The sequence below is a fragment of the Mus caroli genome, unplaced genomic scaffold, assembly GCF_978045245.1.
Source record: "Mus caroli unplaced genomic scaffold, Mus_caroli_1 scaffold_3, whole genome shotgun sequence".
Lineage (NCBI taxonomy): Eukaryota > Metazoa > Chordata > Mammalia > Rodentia > Muridae > Mus > Mus caroli.
In genome coordinates, this window is record NW_028227258.1 from 36,772,211 (window position 1) to 36,800,174 (window position 27,964).

At 42.8% G+C, this 27,964-nt stretch overlaps 1 protein-coding gene across 1 annotated transcript in view; it reads right to left on the reverse strand.

Moving 5' to 3' along the window:
* The window catches only part of Sec24d (SEC24 homolog D, COPII component), a 109,146-nt gene that overhangs the window by 46,591 nt on the left and 34,591 nt on the right, over positions 1-27,964 (reverse strand). The window contains exon 8 of the mRNA XM_021157473.3: positions 23,554-23,681. Within this exon, the coding sequence (XP_021013132.1) occupies positions 23,554-23,681 (128 nt within the window). The remainder of the gene's footprint in view (positions 1-23,553; positions 23,682-27,964) is intronic.

Below are 27,964 nucleotides of genomic sequence, written 5' to 3' on the forward strand. Positions count from 1 at the left end.
CAGTGTCCACACTTTGGTCTTCATTCTTCTTGAGTTTCATGCGTTTAGCAAATTGTATCTTAAATCTTGGGTATCCTAAGTTTTGGGCTAATATCCACTTATCAGTGAATACATATTGTGTGAGTTCTTTTGTGATTGTGTTACTTCACTCAAGATGATGCCCTCCAGGTCCATCCATTTGGCTAGGAATTTCATAAATTCATTCTTTTTAATAGCTGAGTAGTACTCCATTGTGTAAATGTACCATAATTTCTGTATCCATTCCTCTGTTGAGGGACATCTGGGTTCTTTCCAGCTTCTGGCTATTATAAATAGGGCTGCTATGAACATAGTGGAACATGTGTCCTTTTTACCGGTTGGGACATCTTCTGGATATATGCCCAGGAGAGGTATTGCTGGATCCTCCGGTAGTACTATGTCCAATTTTCTGAGGAACCGCCAGACTGATTTCCAGAGTGGTTGTACAAGCTTGCAATCCCACCAACAATGGAGGAGTGTTCCTCTTTCTCCACATCCTCGCCAGCAACTGCTGTCACCTGAATTTTTGATCTTAGCCATTCTGACTGGTGTGAGGTGGAATCTCAGGGTTGTTTTGATTTGCATTTCCCTGATGATTAAGGATGTTGAACATTTTTTCAGGTGTTTCTCTGCCATTCGGTATTCCTCAGGTGAGAATTCTTTGTTCAGTTCTGAGCCCCATTTTTTAATGGGGTTATTTGACTTTCTGGAGTCCACCTTCTTGAGTTCTTTATATATATTGGATATTAGTCCCTTATCTGATTTAGGATAGGTGAAGATCCTTTCCCAATCTGTTGGTGGTTTTTTTGTCTTATTGATGGTGTCTTTAGCCTTGCAGAAGCTTTGTAGTTTCATGAGGTCCCACTTGTCAATTCTCGATCTTACAGCACAAGCCATTACTGTTCTATTCAGGAATTTTTCCCCTGTGCCCATATCTTCAAGGCTTTTCCCCACTTTCTCCTCTATAAGTTTCAGTGTCTCTGGTTTTATGTGAAGTTCCTTGATCCACTTAGACTTGACCTTAGTACAAGGAGATAGGAATGGATCGATTCGCATTCTTCTACATGTTAACAACCAGTTGTGCCAGCACCATTTGTTGAAAATGCTGTCTTTCTTCCACTGGATGTTTTTAGCTCCCTTGTCGAAGATCAAGTGACCATAGGTGTGTGGGTTCATTTCTGGGTCTTCAATTCTATTCCATTGGTCTATTTGTCTGTCACTATACCAGTACCATGCAGTTTTTATCACAATTGCTCTGTAGTAGAGCTTTAGGTCCGGCATGGTGATTCCACCAGAGGTTCTTTTATCCTTGAGAAGAGTTTTTGCTATCCTAGGTTTTTTGTTATTCCAGATGAATTTGCAGATTGCACTTTCTAATTCGTTGAAGAATTGATTTGGAATTTTGATGGGGATTGCATTGAATCTGTAGATTGCTTTTGGCAAGATAGCCATTTTTACAATGTTGATCCTGCCAATCCATGAGCATGGGAGATCTTTCCATCTTCTGAGATCTTCTATAATTTCTTTCTTCAGAGACTTGAAGTTTTTATCATACAGATCTTTCACTTCCTTAGTTAGAGTCACGCCAAGATATTTTATATTATTTGTGACTATTGAGAAGGGTGTTGTTTCCCTAATTTCTTTCTCAGCCTGTTTATTCTTTGTGTAGAGAAAGGCCATTGATTTGTTTGAGTTAATTTTATATCCAGCTACTTCACCGAAGCTGTTTATCAGGCTTAGGAGTTCTCTGGTGGAATTTTTAGGGTCACTTATATATACTATCATATCATCTGCAAAGAGTGATATTTTGACTTCATCTTTTCCAATTTGTATTCCTTTGATCTCCTTTTGTTGTCGAATTGCTCTGGCTAGGACTTCAAGTACAATGTTGAATAGGTATGGAGAAAGTGGACAGCCTTGTCTAGTCCCTGATTTTAGAGGGATTGCTTCAAGCTTCTCACCATTTACTTTGATGTTGGCTACTGGTTTGCTGTAGATTGCTTTTATCATGTTTAGGTATGGGCCTTGAATTCCTGATCTTTCCAAGACTTTTATCATGAATGGGTGTTGGATCTTGTCAAATGCTTTTTCCGCATCTAACGAGATGACCATGTGGTTTTTGTCTTTGAGTTTGTTTATATACTGGATTACGTTGATGGATTTCCGTATATTGAACCATCCCTGCATCCCTGGGATGAAACCTACTTGGTCAGGATGGATGATTGTTTTGATGTGTTCTTGGATTCGGTTAGCAAGAATTTTATTGAGGATTTTTGCATCAATATTCATAAGGGATATTGGTCTGAAGTTTTCTATCTTTGTTGGGTCTTTTTGTGGTTTAGGTATCAGAGTAATTGTGGCTTCATAGAATGAGTTGGGTAGAGTACCTTCTGTTTCTATTTTGTGGAATAGTTTGTGAAGAACTGGGATTAGATCTTCTTTGAAGGTCTGATAGAACTCTGCACTAAACCCATCTGGTCCTGGGCTTTTTTTGGTTGGGAGACTATTAATGACTGCTTCTATTTCTTTGGGGGATATAGGGCTGTTTAGATCATTAACCTGATCTTGATTCAACTTTGGTACCTGGTATCTGTCTAGGAACTTCTCCATTTCATCCAGGTTCTCCAGTTTTGTTGAGTATAGCCTTTGGTAGAAGGATCTGATGGTGTTTTGGATGTCTTCAGGATCTGTTGTTATGTCTCCTTTTTCATTTCTGATTTTGTTAATTAGGATGTTTTCCCTGTGCCCTCTAGTGAGTCTGGCTAAGGGTTTATCTATCTTGTTGATTTTCTCAAAGAACCAGCTCCTTGATTGGTTGATTCTTTGAATAGTTTTTCTTGTTTCCACTTGGTTGATTTCACCCCTGAGTTTGATTATTTCCTGCCGTCTACTCCTCTTGGGTGAATTTGCTTCCTTTTGTTCTAGTGCTTTTAGGTGTGTTGTCAAGCTGCTAATGTGTGCTCTCTCTAGTTTCCTTTTGGAGGCACTCAGAGCTATGAGTTTTCCTCTTAGAAATGCTTTCATTGCGTCCCATAAGTTTGGGTATGTTGTGGCTTCATTTTCATTGAACTCTAAAAAGTCCTTAATTTCTTTCTTTATTCCTTCCTTGACCAAGGTATCATTGAGAAGAGTGTTGTTCAGTTTCCACGTGAAGGTTGGCTTTCTATTATTTATTTTGTTATTGAAGATCAGCTTTAGTCCATGGTGATCTGATAGGATGCATGGGACAATTTCAATGTTTTTGTATCTGTTGAGTCCTGTTTTGTGCCCAATTACGTGGTCAATTTTGGAGAAGGTACCATGAGGTGCTGAGAAGAAGGTGTATCCTTTTGTTTTAGGGTAAAATGTTCTGTAGATATCTGCCAGATCCATTTGATCCATAACTTCTGTTAGTTTCACTGTGTCCCTGTTTAGTTTCTGTTTCCATGATCTGTCCATTGGTGAAAGTGGTGTGTTGAAGTCTCCCACTATTATTGTATGAGGTGCAATGTGTGCTTTGAGATTTACTAAAGTTTCTTTAATGAATGAGGCTGCCTTTGTATTTGGAGCACAGATATTCAGGATTGATAGTTCCTCTTGGAGGATTTTACCTTTGATGAGTATGAAGTGCCCCTCCCTGTCTTTTTTGATGACTTTGGGTTGGAAGTCAATCTTATCTGATATTAGAATGGCTACTCCAGCTTGTTTCTTCAGACCATTTGCTTGGAAAATTGTTTTCCAGCCTTTCATTCTGAGGTAGTGTCTATCTTTTTCTCTGAGATGAGTTTCTTGTAAGCAGCAAAATGTTGGGTCTTGTTTGTGTAGCCAGTTTGTTAGTCTATGTCTTTTTATCGGGGAGTTGAGTCCATTGATATTAAGAGATATTAAGGAAAAGTAATTGTTGTTTCCTGTTATTTTTGTTGTTAAAGTTGGCATTTTGTTCTTGTGGCTGTCTTCTTTTAGGTTTGTTGAGGGATTACCTTCTTGTTGTTTCTAGGGCGTGGTTCCTGTCCTTGTATTGGTTTTTTTCTGTTATTATCCTTTGAAGGGCTGGATTCGTGGAGAGATAATGTGTGAATTTGGTTTTGTCGTGGAATACTTTGGTTTCTCCATCTATGTTAATTGAGAGTTTGGCTGGGTATAGTAGCCTGGGCTGGAATTTGTGTTCTTTTAGTGTCTGTATAACATCTGTCCAGGATCTTCTGGCTTTCATAGTCTCTGGTGAAAAATCTGGTGTAATTCTGATAGGCTTGCCTTTATATGTTACTTGGCCTTTTTCTCTTACTGCTTTTAGTATTCTATCTTTATTTAGTGCATTTGTTGTTCTGATTATTATGTGTCGGGAGGTATTTCTTTTCTGGTCCAGCCTATTTGGAGTTCTGTAGGCTTCTTGTATGTTCATGGGCATCTCTTTCTTTAGATTTGGGAAGTTTTCTTCTATAATTTTGTTGAAGATGTTTGCTGGTCCTTTGAGTTGAAAATCTTCATTCTCATCCACTCCTATTATCCGTAGGTTTGGTCTTCTCATTGTGTCCTGTATTTCCTGGATGTTTTGAGTTAGGATCTTTTTGCATTTTCCATTTTCCTTGATTGTTGTGCCCATGTTCTCTATGGAATCTTCTGCACCTGAGATTCTCTCTTCCATCTCTTGTATTCTGTTGCTGATGCTTGCATCTATGGTTCCAGATTTCTTTCCTAGGGTTTCTATCTCCAGTGTTGCCTCATTTTGGGTTTTCTTTATTGTGTCTACTTCCCTTTTTAGGTCTAGTATGGTTTTGTTCATTTCCATCATCTGATTGGATGTGTTTTCCTGTTTCTCTTTAAGGACTTCTACCAGTTTGGTTGTGTTTTCCTGTTTTTCTTTAAGGACTTGTAACTCTTTAGCCATGTTCTCCTGTAGTTCTTTAAAGTCCTTCTTGATGTCCTCTACCATCATCATGAGATATGCTTTTAAATCCAGGTCTAGTTTTTCAGGTGTGTTGGGGTGCTCTGGACTGGGCGAAGTGGGAGTGCTGGGTCCTGATGATGGTGAGTGGTCTTGGTTTCTGTTAGTAAGATTCTTACCTTTACCTCTCGCCATCTGGTAATCTCTGGAGTTGTTATAGTTGTCTCTGTTCAGAGGTTGTTCTTCTGGGGATTCTGAGTATCCTCTGTCAGCAGACCTGGGAGACAGGCTCTCTCCTCTGAGTTTCAGTGGTTAGAGCACTCCCTGCTGACAAGCTTTCCTCTTAAAGGGAAGGTGTACAGATATCTGGGGTTTGGACCTCCTCCTGGCCGAAGAAGAAGGCGGAAAACAGGACCTTTCCCAGATGCTGTGTTGCTTTGGCAGGTCACAGAAGCTGTAGGCTTCTGTGGTACACACTCTCAGCTGTGCAGACTAAGTTCCTAAGTTCAGTGGAGTCCTGGATCCAAGATGTGCTCCCTGCTCCTGAGGCAGAGGGCTCCTGTGCAGGGCAGACCACTGTCTTCCAGCTAGGAGGGTGCTGGATGTCTGTGGCCCCAAAAGGGTGCTGCCTCAGCAGCTCTGTGGCTCCCACCTGTCCCAGAAGCTGTCTGCCTCTGTGGTCCTCACTCTAACCTGTACAGACTAAGTTCGGCGGAGTCCCGGAGCCAAGATGGTGCTCTCTGCAGGGCAGGTCTCTGTCCTCCGGCTGGGAGGGTGCCGGAAGTCTGCGGCCCCAAAAGGGTGCTGCCTCAGCGGCTCTGTGGCTCCCGCCTGTCCCAGAAGCTGTCTGCCTCTGTGGTCCCCACTCTGACCTGTACAGACTAAGCTCGGCAGAGTCCCGGAGCCAAGATGGCGCTCCCTGCAGGACAGGTCACTGTCCTCCGACTGGGAGGGTGCCGGATGTCTGCGGCCCCTAAAGGGTGCTGCCTCAGCAGCTCTGTGGCTCCCGCCTGTCCCAGAAGCCGTCTGCCCCCGTGGTCCCCACTCTGACCTGTACAGACTAAGCTCGGCGGAGTCCCGGAGCCAAGATGGCGCTCCCTGCAGGGCAGGTCACTGTCCTCCGACTGGGAGGGTGCCGGATGTCTGCGGCCCCAAAAGGGTGCTGCCTCAGCGGCTATGTGGCTCCCGCCTGTCCCAGAAGCTGTCTGCCTCTGTGGTCCTCACTCTAACCTGTAGACTAAGTTTGGCGGAGTCCCGGAGCCAAGATGGTGCTCTCTGCAGGGCAGGTCTCTGTCCTCCGGCTGGGAGGGTGCCGGAAGTCTGCGGCCCCAAAAGGGTGCTGCCTCAGCGGCTCTGTGGCTCCCGCCTGTCCCAGAAGCTGTCTGCCTCTGTGGTCCTCACTCTGACCTGTACAGACTAAGCTCGGCGGAGTCCCGGAGCCAAGATGGCGCTCCTTGCAGGGCAGGTCACTGTCCTCCGACCGAGTGTCCCTATTTTAATGATCAGCTCGCTCTTGCTCTTTCAGGCAGTGGTGACAGTCTTGCCTTGGTCTCTGAGCCACTATCTGCCTGAGTGATGCTTCCCGCACATGGAGCAGTCAGGTGACAGACAAGCACGAATGTGCTGTTTCTTTAAGGCCAGGGCATGGGCAGAAAGAACACATTGCCCAACGCCACCAAGAAAAGCTATGGAAGGAGATGTAAAACCAGTCACAGATTCCATCTTCAAAGCAAACTCAGATGAGATGCTCAAGAGGATGAATCCCTGTGTAGGAAAACCCATGCAATTTTTTGAGATCTTTGGGCTTTTGTTTGGGCTTCTGCATTGTTACAAACACTGTAAATACAAAGTACATTGAGAGTAAGGGCATAAGCTTGTAATTCGGGCCATAGGGAGGCTGTGGGAGGAAGATTCTAAGTTGAGGGCAAGCCTTGACACAGATCATATGTCCATAAAACTCTAGGCACATAAGTTTTGCTGTAGATTGTCTACCCTAGGACAGAGAGGGGTTACAGAAAGCTGCTAAACAATAAACCCAGGAAGCCAAAAATTTTAAATTGTTTTATAGAATGTGTCCACTAGGTGGCACCATGAGACTGAAATTGAAAACAGTTCCCCTGTGGGTAATGTCCAAGATAATGGTCACAACCACTTGTCTAACTTTAGTAACATTTAGCCAAACTTAGAGCAGCTAGTACTTCATAAAATTAATTTATACATTTTATTAAAATTATCCAACAGTTTAAAACTATTCTAAAACAAATTAATAAAAGATAGATTAATATATATTATAGATATATATTTCATAGAAATTAAGGCAATTTATCAAACTTACTAATAGGAAAAACTGTATTTTAAATGTTGCTACTATTTTGACAACTTCTCCTTGACTCTACATAGGAAAACAGAGATGCTGTTGAGACTGAAAGGCACCAGCACAGCAGGCAACATCACAGTAACCTAAAAGCCAAGGGTATAAAGAGGCCAGCACTCCCACAGCGGCACCCACCTCCTGTTCTGTACCCTGGCAATCAAGGGACACAGCAACAACAGAGTGGACAGTGCCCAGTGCTGAGTCATGGCTCTGGGCAGCACTGTGATGGAGAGGAGAACAGCACAGTACTGGTGCTGATGCTGATACGAGGCCCAGCAACCACGCCTAAGATTAGTCACCTCCTGGCCAATGGCAGCCAGGATACTGTGGGTGAGCGCCTGCCTGACGCTTCTTATTTCTTGCCTTTGCCTCACTAGACGCTTTCCTCAAATTTTTAATTAATATATAATTACATCAATTCCTCCGTTTCCTTTCCTCCCACGTTTTCTCCCTCCAATCCCTCCCAAACCCCTCTTCATTCTCTCTCACATTCATCAACTCCTTTGTTTAAAATATATTAATATATTGATTAATTATGTATAATTAATCAATATATTAATATATTGACTTTTATATATCCATGTATGTACATATATCTATGAGTACACACACACATATATGCACACATATAAATATATAGCTATAAACTACTGAGATCATTTAGTTTTGCTTGTATGCATAACATTTCAGGGTTGACCACTTAGTATTGGATAACTAAGTATGAGGCCCATCTCTGGGAAAGAATAATTCTGAGAAATGAGAGGGAAACACCAGCCACAATATTGCTGGAACAACATGGCTACCTAAACAAGACCTGAACAATGCCATCACCAGTAGACAAGCTACCATAGAAGGGGCAAAACTGCATGAGCCCCACCCCTCCCCCACCTCTCCCCATCCCTAAGCACATTCTTTACCTTTTAGCCCCATGCACGCACGCACACACACACACACACACACACACACACACACACACACGAGTTCTCTTCCCCACCCCCACCTCCAGTCACTTTCCCTCTTTTTCAGTATTATTTCTTTCCACAAATTGGCATGAGCTTGTTTGAGGAGAGTGTGTAAACATTAGACCGTGTGTTGTTAGTCTCTATCCCAGAAGACTGGTGGACACCCTGGTTCCCGAACAGCTCGATGAGCAACTTTCCTGACTCTGCACCCAGGCACGTAGCCTGGCAGCACGGGGTTCAGGTTTGTTCCTCCTTACACCGGACTATTGGTTTGCCAGTGACGTCAGCAAGCCCTGCCACTAGAATGAATTCAGCGTTGGGTGGCATAATCTTTAAAAGTTTCAAATGGAGTGCTCGTACTAGTCCTGAACTCCAGATCACAGGCTCTGTCCAGGGGCTTCATCCAGGGCCAGTATCTTCAGAAACCATCCCAGAGTCCCTGTTTCTGGCTCAAGACCTCCAGCTCTGATGTCGCCAAGCACAGGGTCACATGATCTGAAACCAGAAGGCCTTTCTCTGGGTGCTGCTTCACAGCCACATTAGCCTCAAGGTTCTTCCACAAGGAGACCCTCAAGAACATAGGAGTTCTGGGTAATCCTCTGGCACCTGGTGCCCCTGCTGGAGCTGACCATAAGGATGGCAATATTCAATAGTTCAGATGCCAGGGCCTTCATGAACAAGAGGGCAGTTCTACCATAAAGCTAGCCTGAAGTCCCAGAAACAATCCCAAACAGCCTCTGCCTCTGGCAGCCTCTGAATACACACTGACGTGCCTGCCTGAAGATTTTTTTTTCCCCTGAGTGATATTAAACATCACACCATTTATCGTTTACATACAACTCAAAGATCACATTTATATTTTAAAGAATTTTTGTAGTTGGCTCTATTGCACCATTGAGGGGAAAAATGTAAAATTATTCAAACTCACAAAAGGTAACTTTCTGGAAGTATAAGATTAAGTTACTCTGCCTTCAGGGGGGGGGGGAGGTAAACAGCAGCACATGAGATAAAGAGATGGCTCTGGGTGGCCTCTTCAGGTTCTATATCCCCAGTGCTGTGACCACAGTTAAGGTCGCCTCCATTGATTCTTGGTGTCTTCCCTATCCAAGGTCTCTGTCATGTCTTCTAGATGCCCCATCCTCCTCACCCCTTCCAGCTACAGATCTCCACTCATTCTCATGGCCATCTGGCCATCCCTCCTGAGTCTCTTCTCACACCTGATCCTGAATCCCGCCCATCCCCCTCCCTCCCTATCACCTCTCCCACCCAATTCCCCCCCACACACTTTTATTCCCCCTTCTAAGTGAGATTCAAGGATTCAAGGATTCAAAATCCTTGCTTGGATTTTCCTTATTTGGCTTCTTTGGGTCTGTGGAGCGTAGCATGGGTATCCTGTGTTTTATGGCTAATACCCACTTGTAAGTGAGTATACACTACGCATGTTCTTTTGGGTGTGGGTTACCTCACTCAGGATGATATTCTCAAGTTCCATCCATTTGCCTGCAAAATTCATGTCTTTGTTATTGAAAGCGGAATAGTATTTCTATGTATAGATGTACCACATTTTCTTTACCCATTCTTCCCTTGAGGGATATCTGGGTTGTTTTCAGCTTCTGGTTATTATAAATAAGGCTGCTATGAACATAGTGGAACATGTGCCCTTGTGGTATGGTGGCGCATCTTTTGGGTATATGCCCAGGAGTCTTGAGGTAGAACTACTCCCAGTTTTTTTTTTTTTTTTAAATATTTTTTTTAAAGATTTATTTATTATATGTAAGTACACTGTAGCTGTACTCAGATACTCCAGAAGAGGGCGCCAGATCTCGTTACAGATGGCTGTGAGCCACCATGTGGTTGCTGGGATTTGAACTCTGGACCTCTGGAAGAGCAGTCGGGTGCTCTTACCCACTGAGCCATCTCGCCAGCCCTACTCCCAGTTTTTTGAGAAACTGCCAAATTGATTTCCAAAGTGGTTGTACAAGTTTGCACTCCCACCAGCAATGGAGGAGTGTTCCTCTTTCTCCACATCCTTATCAGCATCTGCTGTCACCTGAATTTTTGATCTTAGTCATTCTGACTGGTGTGAGGTGGAATCTCAGGGTTGTTTTGATTTGCATTTCCCTGATGAATAAGGACTCTGGACATTTCTTTAAGTGCTTCTCTGCCGTTTGAGACCCTGCTGTTGAGAGTTCTCTGTTTAGTTCTGTGTCCCAGTTTTTAATTAGGTGATTTGGGCTGCTGGTGTCTAACTTCTTGAGTTCTTTATAAATTTTGGATAGTATCCCTCTGTCAGATGTGGGGTTGGTGAAGGTTCTTTCCCAACCTGTAGGCTGCTGTTTTGTCCCATTGACAGTGTCCTTTGTCTTACAGAAGATTTTCAGTTTCATGAGGTCCCACTTATCAATTGTTGATCTTAGAGCCTGAGTCATTGGTGTTCTGTTCAGGAAGTTGTCTCCTGTGCCAAGGCGTTCAAAGCTATTCCCCACTTTTTGTTCTACTCGATCTAGTATATCTGGTTTTATGTTGAGGTCTTTGATCCACTTGGACTTGAGCTTTGTGCAGGATGATAAATACGAATCTACTTCAGTGGAGTGATAGGGACACTAACCCATCCACAAAACTTTCTACCCCAAATCTCTCCTGTCTACAAGAAATGCAGGGACAGGCATGGAGCAGAAGCTAAGGGAATGGCCAAACAATAACCAACCCCGGGTAGAGACCCATCCCATGGGCAAGCCCTCTGACACAATTAATGATTCTGCTTGCAGGCAAGAATCTAGCAAGTCTGTCCTCTGAGAGGCTCCACCCAGCAGCTGACTCAATTGGATGCAGAGACCCACAGCCAAATAGTGGATGCAGCGTGGGGACTTTTACTTATAGAAGCACTGGGGAAAGGATTGAGGGCCCCAAAGGAGATAGGATCTCTACAGGAAGACCAACAACAGAGTCAACTAAGTTGGACCCTTGGGGCTCTCAGAGACTGAACCACCAGCCAAAGAGTATACAAAGGCTGGAGCATACAAGGGCCCCTGCACATATGTAGCAGATATGCAACTTGGTCTTCATATGGGTCCTGAACAACTGGAGCAGGGTCAATCCCAAAAGCTGTTGCCTGGCTTTGGGATATGTTCTTCTAGTCTGGCCACAGTGGGAGAAGAAGTGCCTAGCCTCTCAGAAACTTGAAGTGCCAGGGTGGGGGATACCCAGAGGGAGCTTTTACTCTCTGAGAAGGGGAGAGGCGAGGGGTTGGAGAAGGGGGTGACCAGGAGTGGGGGCAGCAATCAGGATGTAAAGTGAATTTAAAAAGGAGAGAGAGATAGAGAGATGGCTCAGTGCTTAAGAATGTGCTGCACACTTCTTACAGAGGACCAGTACCTCCATCAACAGCTTACACACCATCACCTGGAACCCCAGCTCCAGAGATCTAATTATTCTGGATTTTGCAGGCAGTGCATCCATGTACACAAATTCATACATGAACATACACATATGCATATAACTAAAATAAATAATCTTAAATGTGAGCACAATTGGAAGCAGAATCAAGTTTCCTGAAGGGCAGCACTGGCACAGGACTGGACTATAAAAGATTATATCCCTCAGACAACAAGTGGTCTGCTTGGACTAGGTTAGCCTGCCAGCTAAGTGATGCATTTGTGAAGATCCACATTGTTGCTCTTGCTGGAACCGGTGTTCGAAGCTTCTGGGTAAACTCTGCACAATGAATGCAGTACACAGGAAGGAACGCTGTTGTTCAATATCATTCCCTTCCACCTCTCAGAAACCTTGACCAAGTATAGTAGTGCTTTTATCTCTAAAGGAGAACTGTTATCTTAAGAGTTCAAATGCAGGCCACTTGAAAAGGCACGCTTAATTGAAAAGACAACACACAATGTTCTAGAGACACTGAAAGCCCCTGGGATCAAGTGCGTTTCTTCCCTAGTAGGATGCGCAGTTTCTATTAAGTTTCTCATCCTCAAACAGAAGTCCAAACAATTGACCTAAGGCCGGGCTGCCTCTGCATTTGTCAGAATTGAGTCAGGCCAAGTTCCCTTCATGATTTGATGTGGGCATCTAGCCAAGAGCCAGCCCGAGGATAGAACTGAAAAGAAGATCCTTAAGTGTAGGGAAAAAAAAAGTATATAAAAAGATATGTGACCAATTTGAAAGCACCTAGAGAAAACTGTAATGATCTATAATAAGGAAGATAGCTTTTAATTTCTATAAAAACATAATAATAGTCAATAAGTATAAGGTAACATACATTTTCCCTACCTTCCTGTAAGAAAGAATGACATCATGTATTTTAATTCTTTAGATAAAGAGCTTAGAAAACCTTTTCTAACTATAAAGGACACAGAAATATTAAATGCTGTAAACCAAGAAGAATTGTAAGTCTCATCTCAGCACAGAGACTGTAATAAGTTTCATTTTATGTCCACAGCCCAGTTAAGGGTTACGGACAGTGATCTTGGGAGTCAATGGGCCCTATGGAATCTGTCTACACCACGCGTATACTGATAGCTCCTCTGTATATTGTCATTTGAAGACTTTGTTTTTTAAGAGAAAGTCAATGGTACCATGAGAAAGTTCCATGCTCAAATAAACGAGTGGTTGGTTTACTCCTGCATCACGGCCACTCGGGAAATGTCATCTTTAGGAAATTGCTGCATTGGATCCCAAACAAAACTAGTCACGCTGAAGAGGCTAAATGCTGGCAGTTCCAGTAAGGAACATCCTGGCCAGAGGAAACTGCAAGGGAAAACCAACCAGTGGGTGGGGAGGGATAAGCAAGTCAATTAATTAGGCAGTGTTTGAGGGCAGTAAGGATACAGATGACACTAAAGACACACACACACACACACACCTTGAAAGCATAAGCAGAGTCTGTGCCCCACCAGAAACCACAGACTTCAGCTGACGGAAGCCATGACTCCTGGCTCATCCACGCTAACACACGAGCGGCAGATACATCTGGTTTAGTATGGGGAGAGGTTACGCGTGTACGGGAACAGGAAGCCATGGGAGGCTTCTAGATTTTCATCTCTACTTTGTTATGAACCTAAGTCACTACTAAAATAAATATGCCTAAAACACATGTGTAAGAGAGCTGCTTAACTTTGGACACTGACTAGATTAGATATTTGATTTGATGAACTGTGGAAGTTTTAACCATGGTACTGATATCCTGTTTATAGTCAAGAGTCTTTATTGCTTTGAAAACAAAAGTGATTGGTGGTCTTATTTTCCCAAACCATGAGAACTTTAGCTACTACTTCATGTGTATCTCTCATAACATCCCCCACCTGCACACATGCACACATGCGCACATGTATGAACATTGTGTACCTTCATGGAATGAGATACAATGGCAGAAACAAATGCTGTGGCATTGGGATAAAAGCAAAGCCTAAAACATTCTTACTGAAAAGAAATGCCCTAAGCCACAGCCACCCTAGACATCACAGTGCTCTTTCCTGGTAGGGGACTAAAGGCAGAGGATGTGTAACGCATCCCCACATAGTTGTTTTCCATGAAAACACCCACACGAGAAACGTTACTTCTCAGATGCAGCCCTCACATCACAAAAAGAGATACACAGCAATTGCTTGAGCACATAACAGTGAGAACCTTAGCAGGTTATTTGACTTTGAACTTTAGAGTATCTCCCCATGAAGGAGATACCATGAAATGATAATGTTTAAATAGTATCTAGTATTAAAATGGTCTTTTAGGCCCTGAGACTGTAATAAGGAGAAAACCCCAGAATGGTCTCTACTCTTACAAAGGCACGCAGAAGAACATTCATCACATATACAAACTCAAACTCAGTGTGTGAGGAGGGCTGCAGAGAAGGGGGCAGCGGGGGTGGAAAGCTCTCCTGAGGAGCTAACCAAGCTGAGATCTGGAAGATGAATCGCTTGGCAGCAGGCAAGATGGCTCAGCAGGTAAGGGTGCCTACGACCAAGCCTGAAGCCCTTTGTTCCATCCCTGTAACACACACACACACACACACACACACAGAGAGAGAGAGAGAGAGAGAGAGAGAGAGAGAGAGAGAGAGAGAGAGAGAGAAACAACTCTCTATTCCCAAATAGACCTCTGATCAATACATACCCCCCAGTCTCTCTCTAAGCAAGTGGGTCATAGTTGTTGCTGTTTAGGGAAGGACGCGGTTATCTTTAAGGGACTGTAAGTTTCACCATGCTCCAGTAAATATATGGGCAACAGGAAACTGGATTTGTAATTGTTTTTTTTCTTTTTTTTCCTCTTTTGTTTTGAAGGAGGTCATATTGGTGAGGGGGTAGAGCTGGGAGGACTAGGATGTGAATGGAATCAGGTTGTGTTATGTGAAATTTCTAAATAATCAATAAAAAATATCAAGTCATTTTTTTAAAAAGATAAAAAAAAATTTAAAAATCCACAACACATGTCCATGAAGAGAAGAGGAAGAAGATGAAGAGGAGGAAGAGGAAGAGGAGAAAGAAAAGAGGAAGAGGAGGAAAATGAGGAGGAGAAAGAAGAGGAAGAAGAGGAAGAAGAAAAGGAGAAAGAGGAAGAAGATGAAGAGGAAGAGGAGGAGGAGAAAGAGGAAGAAAAGGCAGAGGAAGAGGAGAAAGATGAGAAAGAGGAGAAATAAAGAGGAAGAGGAGGAAAAAGAGGAGAAAGAAGAAGAGGAAGAAGAGGAGGAGGAGGAAGAGAAAGAAGAGAAGGAGGAAGAGGAGGAAGAGGAGGAGGAAGAGGAAAAGGGAGGAGGAAAGAAGGAAGAGGAAAAGGAAGAAGAGGAGAAGGAAGAGGAAAAAGGAGGAGGAAAAGGAGGAGGAGGAGGAGGAGGAGGAGGAGGAGGAGGAAAGCAAGCCTGCCTTAGGGAGCTCCCCTTCAGGTGGCTTGTATCCGCTCCTAACAGAGAAGCTCATCTCTAGTCTAGCCTCTGGAACACAGCGCCCCCAGCCGCCAGGCTGTAAACCACAAACTTATTTCTCTGCACATTAAAGCATGGTAGGAGGTTTTTCTTTAACGCTTATTTCTCCTAAGATCATTCTTCATCTAACAAAAAAATGAAAAATTCTGGAGAATAGCTTTGCGACTGAGAAAACTGGCTCAGTACGTTTTGCTTCTAAACCATTAACTTAAACAGAATTCAGACAAGCTTTGCCCTGACAAATGTGGATTCACCACAGTTTGCTATAGCATGACAGCGCAGCTCTGTAAGGGGGGGGAAGGGGGGGGGGACTGCATTCTTCAGCTGCCGGACCAGTCCCCAGCAGAGTCACAAGACTGATCCAAAACGCAGGGAGATTAAGATTCAGTTTCAAAGTAACTTTATACATTAAAGGCCCCTAGATGCTTTATCCATTGCTCTTAGTCTTCTCTCTTGGTGCGGGCCCTTTACCTTTCCACGTTTTCCCTGTGGTCAACATATGCAAACTACTGCAGTAAAGCTTGGACTTTCATATCGTAACACATGCCTTTAAGGTCAATTCGGGATTTTGAAACATCTGTTCAAAAGTAATTTCAGTGTAAGTCTCCTTTAAATTCTAAAAGGAACTAGAGAGACCACAATTTTTTGTCGTCGTTTACTGATAGAACATAGATATCTATGTGTAAAAGTAGCTGCACGTTTACCCACATGAATTTCTAATAACATATGAATTATATAAACATAAGGCAGTACAGGCCGGATACCCAGCAGAGACTGGATAAGTGATAGGCAGCAACTGCTTTCTAGTCCTGCAGCCTGTAACTGCCCCGACCCAGGAATCTCCATTCCTGCAATCATCTCTGGGCTCCTTGCGGAGTTTTCTGCACTTGGTTTGAGGAATAGAGTCAATTTTGAACACTTCCTTAGACGTCTTAAGAGTCTTCATAATTGTCTTATTGTCTGTCCTTTCCAGTTAGCATTTCTCACTAATAAGAGAATGAGCTAAGCCAGTTCTCGCAAATACATTTTAATAAGTAGATTCCAAAATGATGTCTTTGCTGTCCACAGAATTTGTAGGAAGGTAAAGTTATAAGCAGACTGTAGTCATTTGCAAGTATGAAACAAAATGGCCAATATGTGGCACGAACTTATACTTCACTAGCAACAGACCCAATTATGAGTAGCTATGCTGAAAATCCAACTTTAGACGCCTAAAGACCTAGGAACTAACCACAATTCTGCTATTGAGTTGAACTTTGTCTATACAACCCCAAGGAGACCCTCCTTATTCACTGATGAATTCTGGATTACCTTGGTCTTCAGAGAATATGAAAATCTGGCTTCACACACGAGTTCATTCATAAGCTCAGAGGAACCAAAGGGCCCATTGCCCTTAGTAAGAAAAAGGAATGCCCTTCTTCATACTTAACCAAATAAAACCTCCCTCAGCTAGCTCCTTCCAGCCCAGTGGAGCCTGAAGAACTGTTTCCAGCCAGAGTTCCAGCAGCATCCATCCCTGGCCCTGGGACAGTACTGATGTTAAACAGCCTAAACCCGTAGAGCCTCATCATAAAAGAACAGAGAGAGACAAGAAAGGGGAGGAAGAGGGTGACATGTACTTTACAAACTGTAATTTTCCCGAAAGGAGGATGGATTGCACGGTCATCCTGACATAAACTATGCTCTAGGGAGACAGAACATTTTTCCTCTGGTGTATTAAACAGAGTATCTGCCCTGCCAAAATCTGTCATCTTAGGCATGCAGGTCTGGCTGGGAAGTCAGTGCATGACCATGATGATCGGTCGCCTCCACATGAATGTAAAGACCTTCCCTGTGGAATACATTGGTGCCTGGCTCATTTCCTTTGTCTGTTAACACATTCACCAGCTCTTGGACACAATTCCAATTTCTTTTCAAGGCGATCATCTTCTTATACAATGAGTCATAAGAATATGAACTCGGGAACTGGAGAGATGGCTCAGCGGTTAAGAGCACTGGCTGCTTTTCCAGAGGTCCCGAGTTCAATTCCCAACAACCACATGGTGGCTCACAACCATCTGTAATGGAATCTGATGCCCTCTTCTGGTGTGTCTGAAGACAGCTACAGTATACTCATACATAAATTAATAAACAAATCTTTAAAAAAAAGAATATGAACTCACTTGGAAAAAGGACTAAAAGAGTGATAAACAGCAGACGAGCTTCCGTATTAAATCACATCCCAGATAAAATGCTCCCTAAATGTGAACTCTACAAACAAGAGTAGATTTATAGAACCCCCTTTTCGCAATGGAAGAAAAAAAAAGCAGCTGTGTGTTTGCAAATTTCTCTTGCCCTGGTCAAGAGTTGCTGGAATTTTCTCCCTCGCTCTAAAGTCTACTTCAGTTCCTAGCGTAACGTAACAAAGATAATATCAGCAAAGTGTGGACTGAAGCTCATCACTGACCTGATTGTTATATCCACTGATGATTAAAACGTACACACAAATAGCCACAGATGGAATAGCAGCCTCTGCCGTCTGAATTATAATGCATATTACTCATTCCATCTACCTAGAGGGATGCACAAAATGTAAAGATCTCACGTTTCATAGAAAAACATCCAAATGGAATTATTCATGACCTTCAGTCTCTTCACACTTGACACCAAGAGGATTTCCACCTCAGTTTTTAAACTACTGCATCAAAAGTAAAAAGATTTAACAAAATTGTAAACATAACCAGTAACTTGATGAAAAAAACACACACACACACTTCAGGGTTAACAATATTGAACATAGAAATGAGCTCTTCTTAAAACACAGTCTAAAACTTAAGGTTTTATGGTATGCAGTGTGGCATGTTAGGCAGTGATGAACCAGCCCTGTGTTTGGAAGCAGCAGCCATCTCCAAAGTAAATGCTGGCAGGAACAGTCTCTGATAATAGCCGCCTGGCAAGGGTTAGCTTTACGGGCCGTTGCTAACACAATGCATACTTTTAAAGGTTTTGTCAAACAACAGAACCGACGATTAAAAAGCCAGGCTACATAAACTCTTTTGAGAGATGCCAAACCAGATTACTCAAAAAGACTCTACACAGTGTGGTGATGATGGTCATGTTAGCCCACACCAAATAATATCTAACCATTTAGGAAATCCAAAAGCAACAAGTCACCTATTACAGGGGGAACTAATTCTGAATGATAGCCATATGGAAAATATATTCATACAATCCATTTGCTTAGGAAAGGTGTTTTACTTTAGTCTTTTTTATTTATCTTTATTTTATGTATATGGATGTTTTTGCCTGAATGTATGCCTGTGAACTAGGTGCATACCTGGAGCCCACAGAGGCCAGAAGAGGACGTCAGATACACTGAAACTAAAGTTATAGATGGTTCTGAGTCACCATCTTGGTATTGGGAATCAAACCCGGGCCCCCTGGAAAACCAGCCAGTGATCTTAGCCACTGAGCTAAATCTATAGTCCCAAGAAAGGTATTTTAAAACTTATTGTCTTGAGGGTTGGGCATGGTGGCTCACACATGTAATCCTAGCACTCGGAAGACAGGTGGATCTCTGTAAGTTCGAGGCCAACCTAGTCTACATAGTGAAATCCTATCTCAAAAAAACAAATAATAAAACACAAAACCAGCTTTGGCCCTCATTTTTTACTACCAACTATATTTACTGAGTTTTTGTTTCTCACCTGAGCCAATAGATAAATGACAGTGATGCTGATTGGTACCCAGCAGAGTGAACAGGCACAGAGAGTGGAAATTCACTTTTGAGCATGTTAAATCTTGGGTTTCCATGAGAAGCATCGGAGTATGTGGATATGGGTTTAATGGAGGGATGGAGAGAAAGGGAGGGAGGGAGGAGGGAGAAGGGGGAAGGGAGGGAGAGAGGGAATATGAGAGAATGAAAGTGAGAATTATGTCTTTAAAGAACTCTGGCACCTTAGTTGCTGACCTTTGCAACACACCTAACTCTGACTTAGTTTCATCATCTCTGAAATGGGGATAATCACTCAGGCTGGCTGGCACAGTTTTTCAACAGTGTCTCTCCACTGTCAGTGTCTCTCCACATTTAGGTCCAGCCCATGGAGTGGACATTCTCTCAAAGTTTGCCCTGTGAGAACTACCCCCTGGGGCTTGAGCATCCGTTCACACCCCCATTCTCCTACTTCTATTTCAATCAGGAAAAATGAACTTTTTTTTTGTATGCAATTCTTCATCAAAGAGACACTGCCATACAGGGGTAGTGTATCCCTCCCATCTGTCCACTCAAAGTGATCTTCTGATGCTCTGAGGAAAAGGGCGGAGCTCCTGGTGGAACGAGCCTGCATGGAGAGGGCAGCACTGTGGGACACATTCAGCTAGCGGCTCAGTGTCCACTGCCTACAAATACTGAAAGAATATATTTTCATTCTCAAGTGCAGCTTCTCCCCAGGTCAGATTCTAAAAGTCAGCAATCAGCGCAACTTCACCTCCCGTTGGCTTCTGGAGCTCGCAGACTTTCCTGGAGCTCAAGTTGGCACAAAAGCCTTGAGGGTGGATGGTGTTCGGTTAAAACTATTGACTTAAAACACAAAAAGCACATATTCAGACTTAAATCAGTTTGATCCACATTAGCTATCTCAGGAGGAGACTAAGTAGTTTTACTCATGCCTTGTTAAAAATCAGGCAAATTCACTGCAGTGGGCACAGGATACCCAACAAGGACACTGTCAGGGGCCGAAATCCCATGTCCACGAAACACGACAGAACTTCTTATTTTGCATATTCTTAGGGTAGCTTTTAAGATAGAAACTCATCTTCTCTTGATTATGAAAGTTACAGATATCAAAGGCAAGGCAGGAAAAGTCCATCTTCATCACCCCACCCCAAGGAGGAGAGAACCCACTTCTCCCAGGCACATTTATGAGACCACAGCTGCTCAACAGAAGGACTCGTGCTGTAAGAGTTCAGCGGTTTTAGAATCAGCCCGAGTCTCAAACTGGCACACACAGCAGCTAGGATGCTTCTCTTCCTAAGCCTTAATGGTGGTAACTGTTTCTCTTCCTACATGTGTGCCTCCCTGCTGTGAAGGGTGAGGCAGCTCTGCAAACAGCAGCATGGGACCAGGGCACAACACACTAATGAAAAAAAACTGAAATGCTGAGAGCAGGGCACAGCTGTGCCAGCACAAATATAGTAATTTACATACTGACTTAGTCAAGGGGTGAATTCACATACTTATATGTATATTTTAGAAGTATGTATATTGTATGTGTAAAAGGAATCTCAAAAAAACCAGGTAAGAGCTGTCTGAAAAGCAGTGGTGGGACGGCAGCAAGGGAAGCAAAGAGGATCCTTCCCTGTGACCATTCATTCGCACTTTATAATTCAAATGTCATCCTCTCAGCTATGTGAAGAATAATGCTACATATTGTCATAAGGTGAGGACAAACATCAAGTGTACCTATGTTTGTCCCTAGAGAAAAGAGGAGAAGCAATTAATGGGTTTCAGGAAAGTGGAAATTACATATACCTAGGATGTGATCATTCCCTTAAAATCACAATATAACAAATATTAATAATTATTAATGATGTGTATACGAGTGGCATAATAGTCAGTGTACAATTTTAAAATTAAATTAAATTTTGCTCAAATCAAAGACCTTGAAATAAAGACTATGTTATAGAGTCTACCACATACTCATCCTGATTGCTAGCATTAAAGCAAAGACATCACTAACCCTAGGGCAGCCCCTGGCATGTTAATGCAAGGTGAGCAAACTGATGGGTCAGTGAGCTTCTTATAAATCCACTGAGTATCACCTCAGGAGGCTGAGGTGTATTCGTGGATGTTAGCTTAAGAAAAATGAGCGTATGTTCACGGAGAGAGTTGTACAACATATTCACAGCACTTTTATTAATGAGGTAGAAAAAGCCCAGATGTCTACCAATAAAATCCTACGTAAGCAGACTGCCATATCTGTACAACAAAACACTTCTCAGAAACAAAAAGAAAGGCTGCTGATCCGTGAACCTCACTGTGCCGTGCGAGAGAAAACACTTTCACAGCATTTCTATCCTCTGTAACCTTAGCCATAGAAGGCACTAGATGAGAAATTCAAGTCTGTCATAGAAAACGTCAGAACAGTGGATACCTAAGAAGGGAGGTGGTGTGAAGGGTGGGAATGGCTGAGCGGCGTGAGGGGCTTCTCTAGATGAACCATGATAGCTTAAATTTGGTAGGCACTGAGGTTACACAGGTATACGGATTTGCTGAAATGTAATCAACGCTGGCCCTAAGTCATGTTTTTGTTTTAAAGGAAATCGTTTAACTGGGGGCTCACTTACAATTTCAGAGGGTTGGTTATATTATCATCATAGTGGGGAATAGACATGCATGTCTCTGTAACCACAGCTGAGAGCTGACATCTTGATCTTCAGGCAGCAGGCAAGAGAGAGAGAGACTGGGCCTGGCATAAGCTTGTGAAACCTTAAAGGCCACTCCCAGTGACACATCTACTCCAAAGGCTGTATCTCCTCCAACAAGGCCACATTACCTAATCCTTTCCAAATAATACATCAAGTGGGGACCAAGCACTCTTATGCATCATCCAACAGAGGGCATTTGTGTTCAAACCACCACATTCTATTCCCTGACCCCCATGCGAAGACATGAACTTCTTAAACATGAGATCTTGGGTTTGATCAGCAGACCACAAAAGGATATACATTCATAAACTAACTCTGTCTCAGTAAGCAGATCATGGACATTAGTTAATAATGTGTGATGAGTGAAGCATATTGGACATCGACAATTCACCTTAAGATGCTTCCAATCAATCAATCAATCAATCAATAAATAAATAAATAAATAAAATAGACACGTGACAGACAACAACTAGTAGTAGTATTTAAATGATGACATGAAACTATCACACTTTTCTTTCCTCCCTTCCATAAGTTGTTGGAAATAGCTACAACAGACTTTAATGAAGCTCCCTCTGTTGTACACAGCAGGATCCCCTCGTCAGTACACACAGGCCTATGTTATCTTCCTTAAGTTGATAGAGCTGGAGAGATGGCTCGGTGGTTAAGAGCACTGACTGCTCTTGCAGAGGACCAGGGTTCTATTCCCCCCACACATAGCAACACACAACCATCTGTAACTTTATCACAGGGGATAAAAACAACCTCTTCTGATCTCCTTGAATACTTGTACATAGACCAAAAACTCATGAATATAAAATAATTTTAACGAAGTTTTAAAGGCTTGTATAGCACTGCTGAGACCGAGACAGGAGAGACCACGATTGCTGAATGTGCTTCCTGAGCTGTGCGTGGATTCCGGGGTTCTAAGGTCAGTTCCAGCCTCCCCTCCCCCCACCCAGTCCTCAGGTCAGCCCATTCTCAAGAGAAGAGATCCTGCCACATAGGAAGGCCACTGTATGCACGGGAGCCACGGGAGCCATCTTTCTTCTTTCCCTCAGGTGAGCACCCTCCTCCCCCGCCTCTCCTCCTCACCTCTTCCTCTCCCTTGGAAAGAGAATCCATTCTCTCCAGTAAAGGATCTTCCCCCTCTGTAGATGTTGCTCCTTATAATAGATCAGCCTCCTTCTAAGGATCCCTAGACCTGAGGCTCAGGGTCCTTGGAGCGGGGAGTGGGAACTCTAACTTCAAGCACGCTACTGGAATAGAATGGCTGCACTAAGGGGCTGAACTCCTGTGAGCGGCCACAACAAAGCCTCACTGAGCTGAGACTTTCTTTGCTATGGGCCTTCCCTCCCTGAGTGTTTGAGTAGCCATCACTGAGGACATTTATAAAAGGAATGGTTGCCGTGAGGAACAGAATTCTGTCCGCCCAGATATCATGATCGAGTACTTCAGCAACCTAATGCTCGATCAAGAGTAGCAGCAACCTACAACCACGGATTTTACATATAAGCCACTTTTCTACTTTGTTTTACTACTAAACTAAATATTGGGTATATCCCTACAAACAAGTACACATATAGCTCTATCTCTGCTGTGTTTCTAACATTTAGTTTATGCGCATTCTGACACAGTACTATTAAAGCAGATGTATTAAGATCAAGGACTTCTCTCACCAGAACACCTCCATGGCAGGGCCCTGAAATGGGCATAAGGCCTCCCTGACAGTTGCATGGTTTGTCACTACACCACCTGCTCCTGGACAACATGTTTTGTGTGCACTATTAAGGTGGATCAAAATATGACTCAGACCATCATGACTAGTATTCAGGGCATTGCGTAATACCACTTATAAGATTCCGATTTACAGACGAATTGTTTGACTAGCTATTTTTACATATACATTTAATCCACTTCCCTGGAGTTTGGCATAACATATAACAAAAGTCCATCAAGGCCATTTTGGAGTAGTTAGGTAGACTACCGAATCTGTTTTATTCATTCTTACCTCGTTGGGCGGAATGTCAGCGAAGGGTTTGATGACGGCAGCCAGTGGGATCTGAGCTTGCTTGGCCATGTCGGACGTGCACGGAAAGCAATACGTGGTGCAGCGGATGTAGCGGGGGCTCGAGTGGCCTGGGTCATTCAAGGTCACACAGACAAAGCTTGGTCAGGAGAAATATCTGGTCTAAGACACTCAAACAAAGGTACATCTAAACAATTCATCCTTATCTATACATTTTCCATTGTTTCTAAAAAAGTGTAGTATTGTAAAATTCTGTGATCTACACTCCAGGGACATGCGCAAGACTACTGAACTTTACTAGAGCGATAGAAAAGAAATGTTTTATTACTATTAGTATTTTCCATAAACTGTGCCTTAGCATAGTTCAAAAATAGATATGAGAGGGTTTATGGAAGATAAAACAAAGACATAAAGAGGAGAAAGAATACAGTTTTAGGTTCACAATCATTTCTTTTTATTAATATTTCTTTTTAGTTTTATTTATGGAAGTGCCTGTCTGGTGGGGGATGGGGGTTAAGCATCTGTACTGGTGCACATGGAGGCGGGAAGAGGGCAACTAGATCCTCAGGAGCCAGAATTACATGCTGCTGGGAGCCGCCTAACATGGGTGCTAGGAACTGCACTTGGGTCCTGTGGAAGAGCAGTGCTCTTCACTGCTGAGCCATCTCTTCAGTCCGACAATCACCTCTTCATTCCCACTTCTACTAAGACATCTGCCACGGGCATGCAATTATCTGTAGACCATTTCATTCAATCAAGTGAGACTTGGTCAAATATAATTGCAATTTATTTCATTTTTTTCTTAAGTTTGTAAACTGAATTTATATATTAAAATCTACTTGTAATAGAAATGTTACTTTTTAAAATCATCATAATCACTTTCAATATACATTAGATTTTCTGACCAAATATATGTATTGTAAGGCACACAGGAGAACTAAAATAACATCCATGAAGAATATTTTAGTCATCAGAATAATTATGTTTTTTTTTCTTCAAAAAAGATAGCATTGTTAACAAATTGTGTTAGGAAAACTGGATATCTACACGTAGAAGGACCCAATCACCTGCAATACAAATCAATTCCAAAGGATCAAAGATTTCAACATTAGACCCTAAACTCAGGAGCTAGCAAAACAAAGAGTTGGGAGAACATGTTGGGAATTAGGCTCAGGTAAGGAAGACGAGGGAGTGCACATCAGGATACAGGCCCAGGTAAGGAAGAGCAGAGAGTGCACATCAGGATGTAGGCTCAGGTAAGGAAGAGTAAGGAGTGCACATAGGATATAGGCTCCAGCAAGGACTTTCCAAATAGAACTCCAGTCAGCCAGGAAATAGGACCAATTATCAACAAGTGCGAGTTCATAATATTAGGAAGCTTCTGTACAGAGAAGGAAAATGTCAACCAACCAAAGAGAGAGCAGCCTACAGATGGGGAAAAATCTTGCCAGCTACACATCTGGCAAAGGATCACTGCCCATAATATACAAGAAAACACTGGACACCAAGAAAACAAAACAACCAAATTAAAATGTGAGCCAAGGAACTGGATAAATATTTCTCAGAAGATGAAAAAAAAGGTTGAGAAATATTTTCACAAATATTCACCATCCTTAGCCATCAGGAAAATGCAAATTGAAACTACGTTGAGGTTTCATCTTAATTCAATCAGAATGGTTAAGATTTACCAAAAAATAAAATAAAATACAACCACAAATTCTGGTGAGGATGTGGGGGAAGGGGAACCCTTTCTTGGGCACTGCTGGTGGGAGTACACATTGGCATGGCTACTATGAAATCAGTATGGCTGTTCCCTGGCCCAGCTATCCTATCCTTACTACAGAGATACATATTCATCAACATTCATAGCTGCTCTATTCACAATAGCCAGGGCATGGAAACAGCTCAAAAGTTGTCAACTGATGAACAAATAATAAAAATATGATATCTACATACAATAGAATTTCATTCAGTCATAAAAACTAATTATGAAATCAGTAAATAAGTGGATGTAACTGGGAAATATACTGAGTTATTATCCAAAGTAACCCAGATCCATGACGATAAACATCATATGTCCTCACTCATATATAGATCTCAGTGTCAAATCTTTACATTGCTTGCTTAACCTGCGGTACCTGTTAGACTCCAGGGAACTAGAATGTAACCACTGGTGGCAAAGGAACTATCCTGGCTAATGTTTTGGTCTCTGTCTGACTGGCTGTAGGTAAGGCTGCAGGGCATTTTCTTGACTAACGACTGATGTGGAAGAGACCAGTTCACTGGATGCAGTGCCATCCCTGGGCAGGTCATCCTGGATGGTTATAACGAAGCAGGCTGAGCAAGGCCAGTTCTGAGTAGACCAGTTCTCTGCAGCCTCTGCTTTAGTTCCTGCATCTAGGTTCCTACTCTGCTTGAGTTCCTGCTTTGAATTCCCTCAGTGATGGACTGTGATATTGTGATATAGAAGGGTAAGCCAGCTAAACCCGTTCATTCCCAAATTGGTTTTGGTCATGGACTTTATCATTGCAATAGAAGAAAAACCTCAAGGGATAGGAGGCAGCAAAGCACACGTGATATGAAAAAGTAAGGGGATGGTGGGGAGGGAAGTTCAAGCAGACAAGAGGATGGAGCGGAGAAGGAAATTAACATTATGGATGTTTGGGAAACAATATTGAAAAACCCCTATTTTATAAAGTTCATATTTTTCATGTGAAATAATTTAATTGTATAAGTCCCCTACGTGAAAAACATTCCTCCCAAAGCCATAGGTTGACAAATAAAAAGTCCAGTGCCTATTGTCATTGCCCTTGGTTCCCACCAGAACTTGATGGTAAGCTCCTATGAATACATCATATACTTTGCTTACAAATATGGAGAAATCAAGATGGTACTGAGTGGGAAGCTCCCTCCCTATTGGCCAGCTTCACAGAACCAGAAGGTACTCTTTAGGGTGCTTGGCGTAGGGGGTAGGGGCGGGGATGTTATCAACAGTCTTACCTGACTGTGGATCCACTGAGCTACTGTAACAAATGGCAGGGCACAATAGACTCATTGTTGCAATAGTGGCATGAATGTTATAGGGGCAGACAACTGCTTTCTTCTTGGACTCAAGGCCTAATTCACAGGAGGAAATGCATGTCTGGCACTGTGACTATGGTCAAGAACCCATGTTTAGGGATCTCATAAGCCCTGGGTTAAGACTATGACTATCATTTTGCCAAATGCCCTCTAAATTTAGATCTCTATATTCATACATTAGTGCAGCTCTTAGACCTCATCAGAGAAGTTTCTTGGTGCAACAGATGGCAGCCAACACAGAGACTCACCACTGTGCAAATGCAGAGAATAAGTGACTGGATTGCTCAGCCACAGATAGAACAACTGTTCACACCTGTGCCCCCAACCCAAGGCTAGGGGACACTGCAGAAGAGGGGGAAGAAAAATTGTACAAGTCACAATTTGGTTGTGAGGATCTAAGTGTCGCAGTGGTTTTCTGGCCATGACAGACCACTGCACTCATGGACTCACAGCAGTGGTGGCTGCCTGTACGTGACCTGCACACGATCAAGCATCTCAATGTTCAAGCATGGGGAACAAAGGTCCTGCCCTTAACTGAAGGGCTATTGACAGTTGATGGCGTGTGGGTGAAGGGGAGTCAGTTTTCTTTAAGGCAGTGGCTCTGGCAGGTCTACCACACTCCAGCGAATGCTCTATGCGCATAATGGCAGCACAAATTATGTTAGGTCATTTGGGGAAGGGGGACAGGAATTTGGGAAAGATGCAAAGGTGTGGCTGGATCTGAGAAGTTGGTGAATATATGATCAAAATAGTATGCGTACATGAACTGCCCAAAGGATTAATAAAAAGAATCTTTATTGACAATGCACTATGTAGGCACTGTTTAAATTTTTTTTTAACTGGTACTAGAGTTAGCACCTAGAGCGAGCCTGACGCCATGCTAGGTAAGCACTCTGCTACTGAGTTATAGACGTCCCTAGCCTTCTTAGTTGTGTTTTGAGGCTGTTACTAAATTGCCCAGGCTGGCCTTGAATTTACTGTAGGTCAGACAAGCCTTGAACTTCACATCTTTTTGCCTCATCCTCCTGGGGAACTAATATGGAAGGCCTTGACTACCAGCCAAAGTACTGACCTAAAACATTTAGACTTATATATAACCTATTAGCACCTGAGAATATAATCAATGTTTATTGATTATCTACTTCATTTTTGGCACTGCCTCAGGTTCTTCTGTAGACTACAGAGTTTATGTTTTGGAAGGGGTCATGGATAAGAGAAACAAAAAGCACGACTTTATTATTTGAGTCACTGGAACATGATAGACACTATGAAAAATAGCCTCTTTGATTAAGGAGTACCCAAGAGTAGGAGG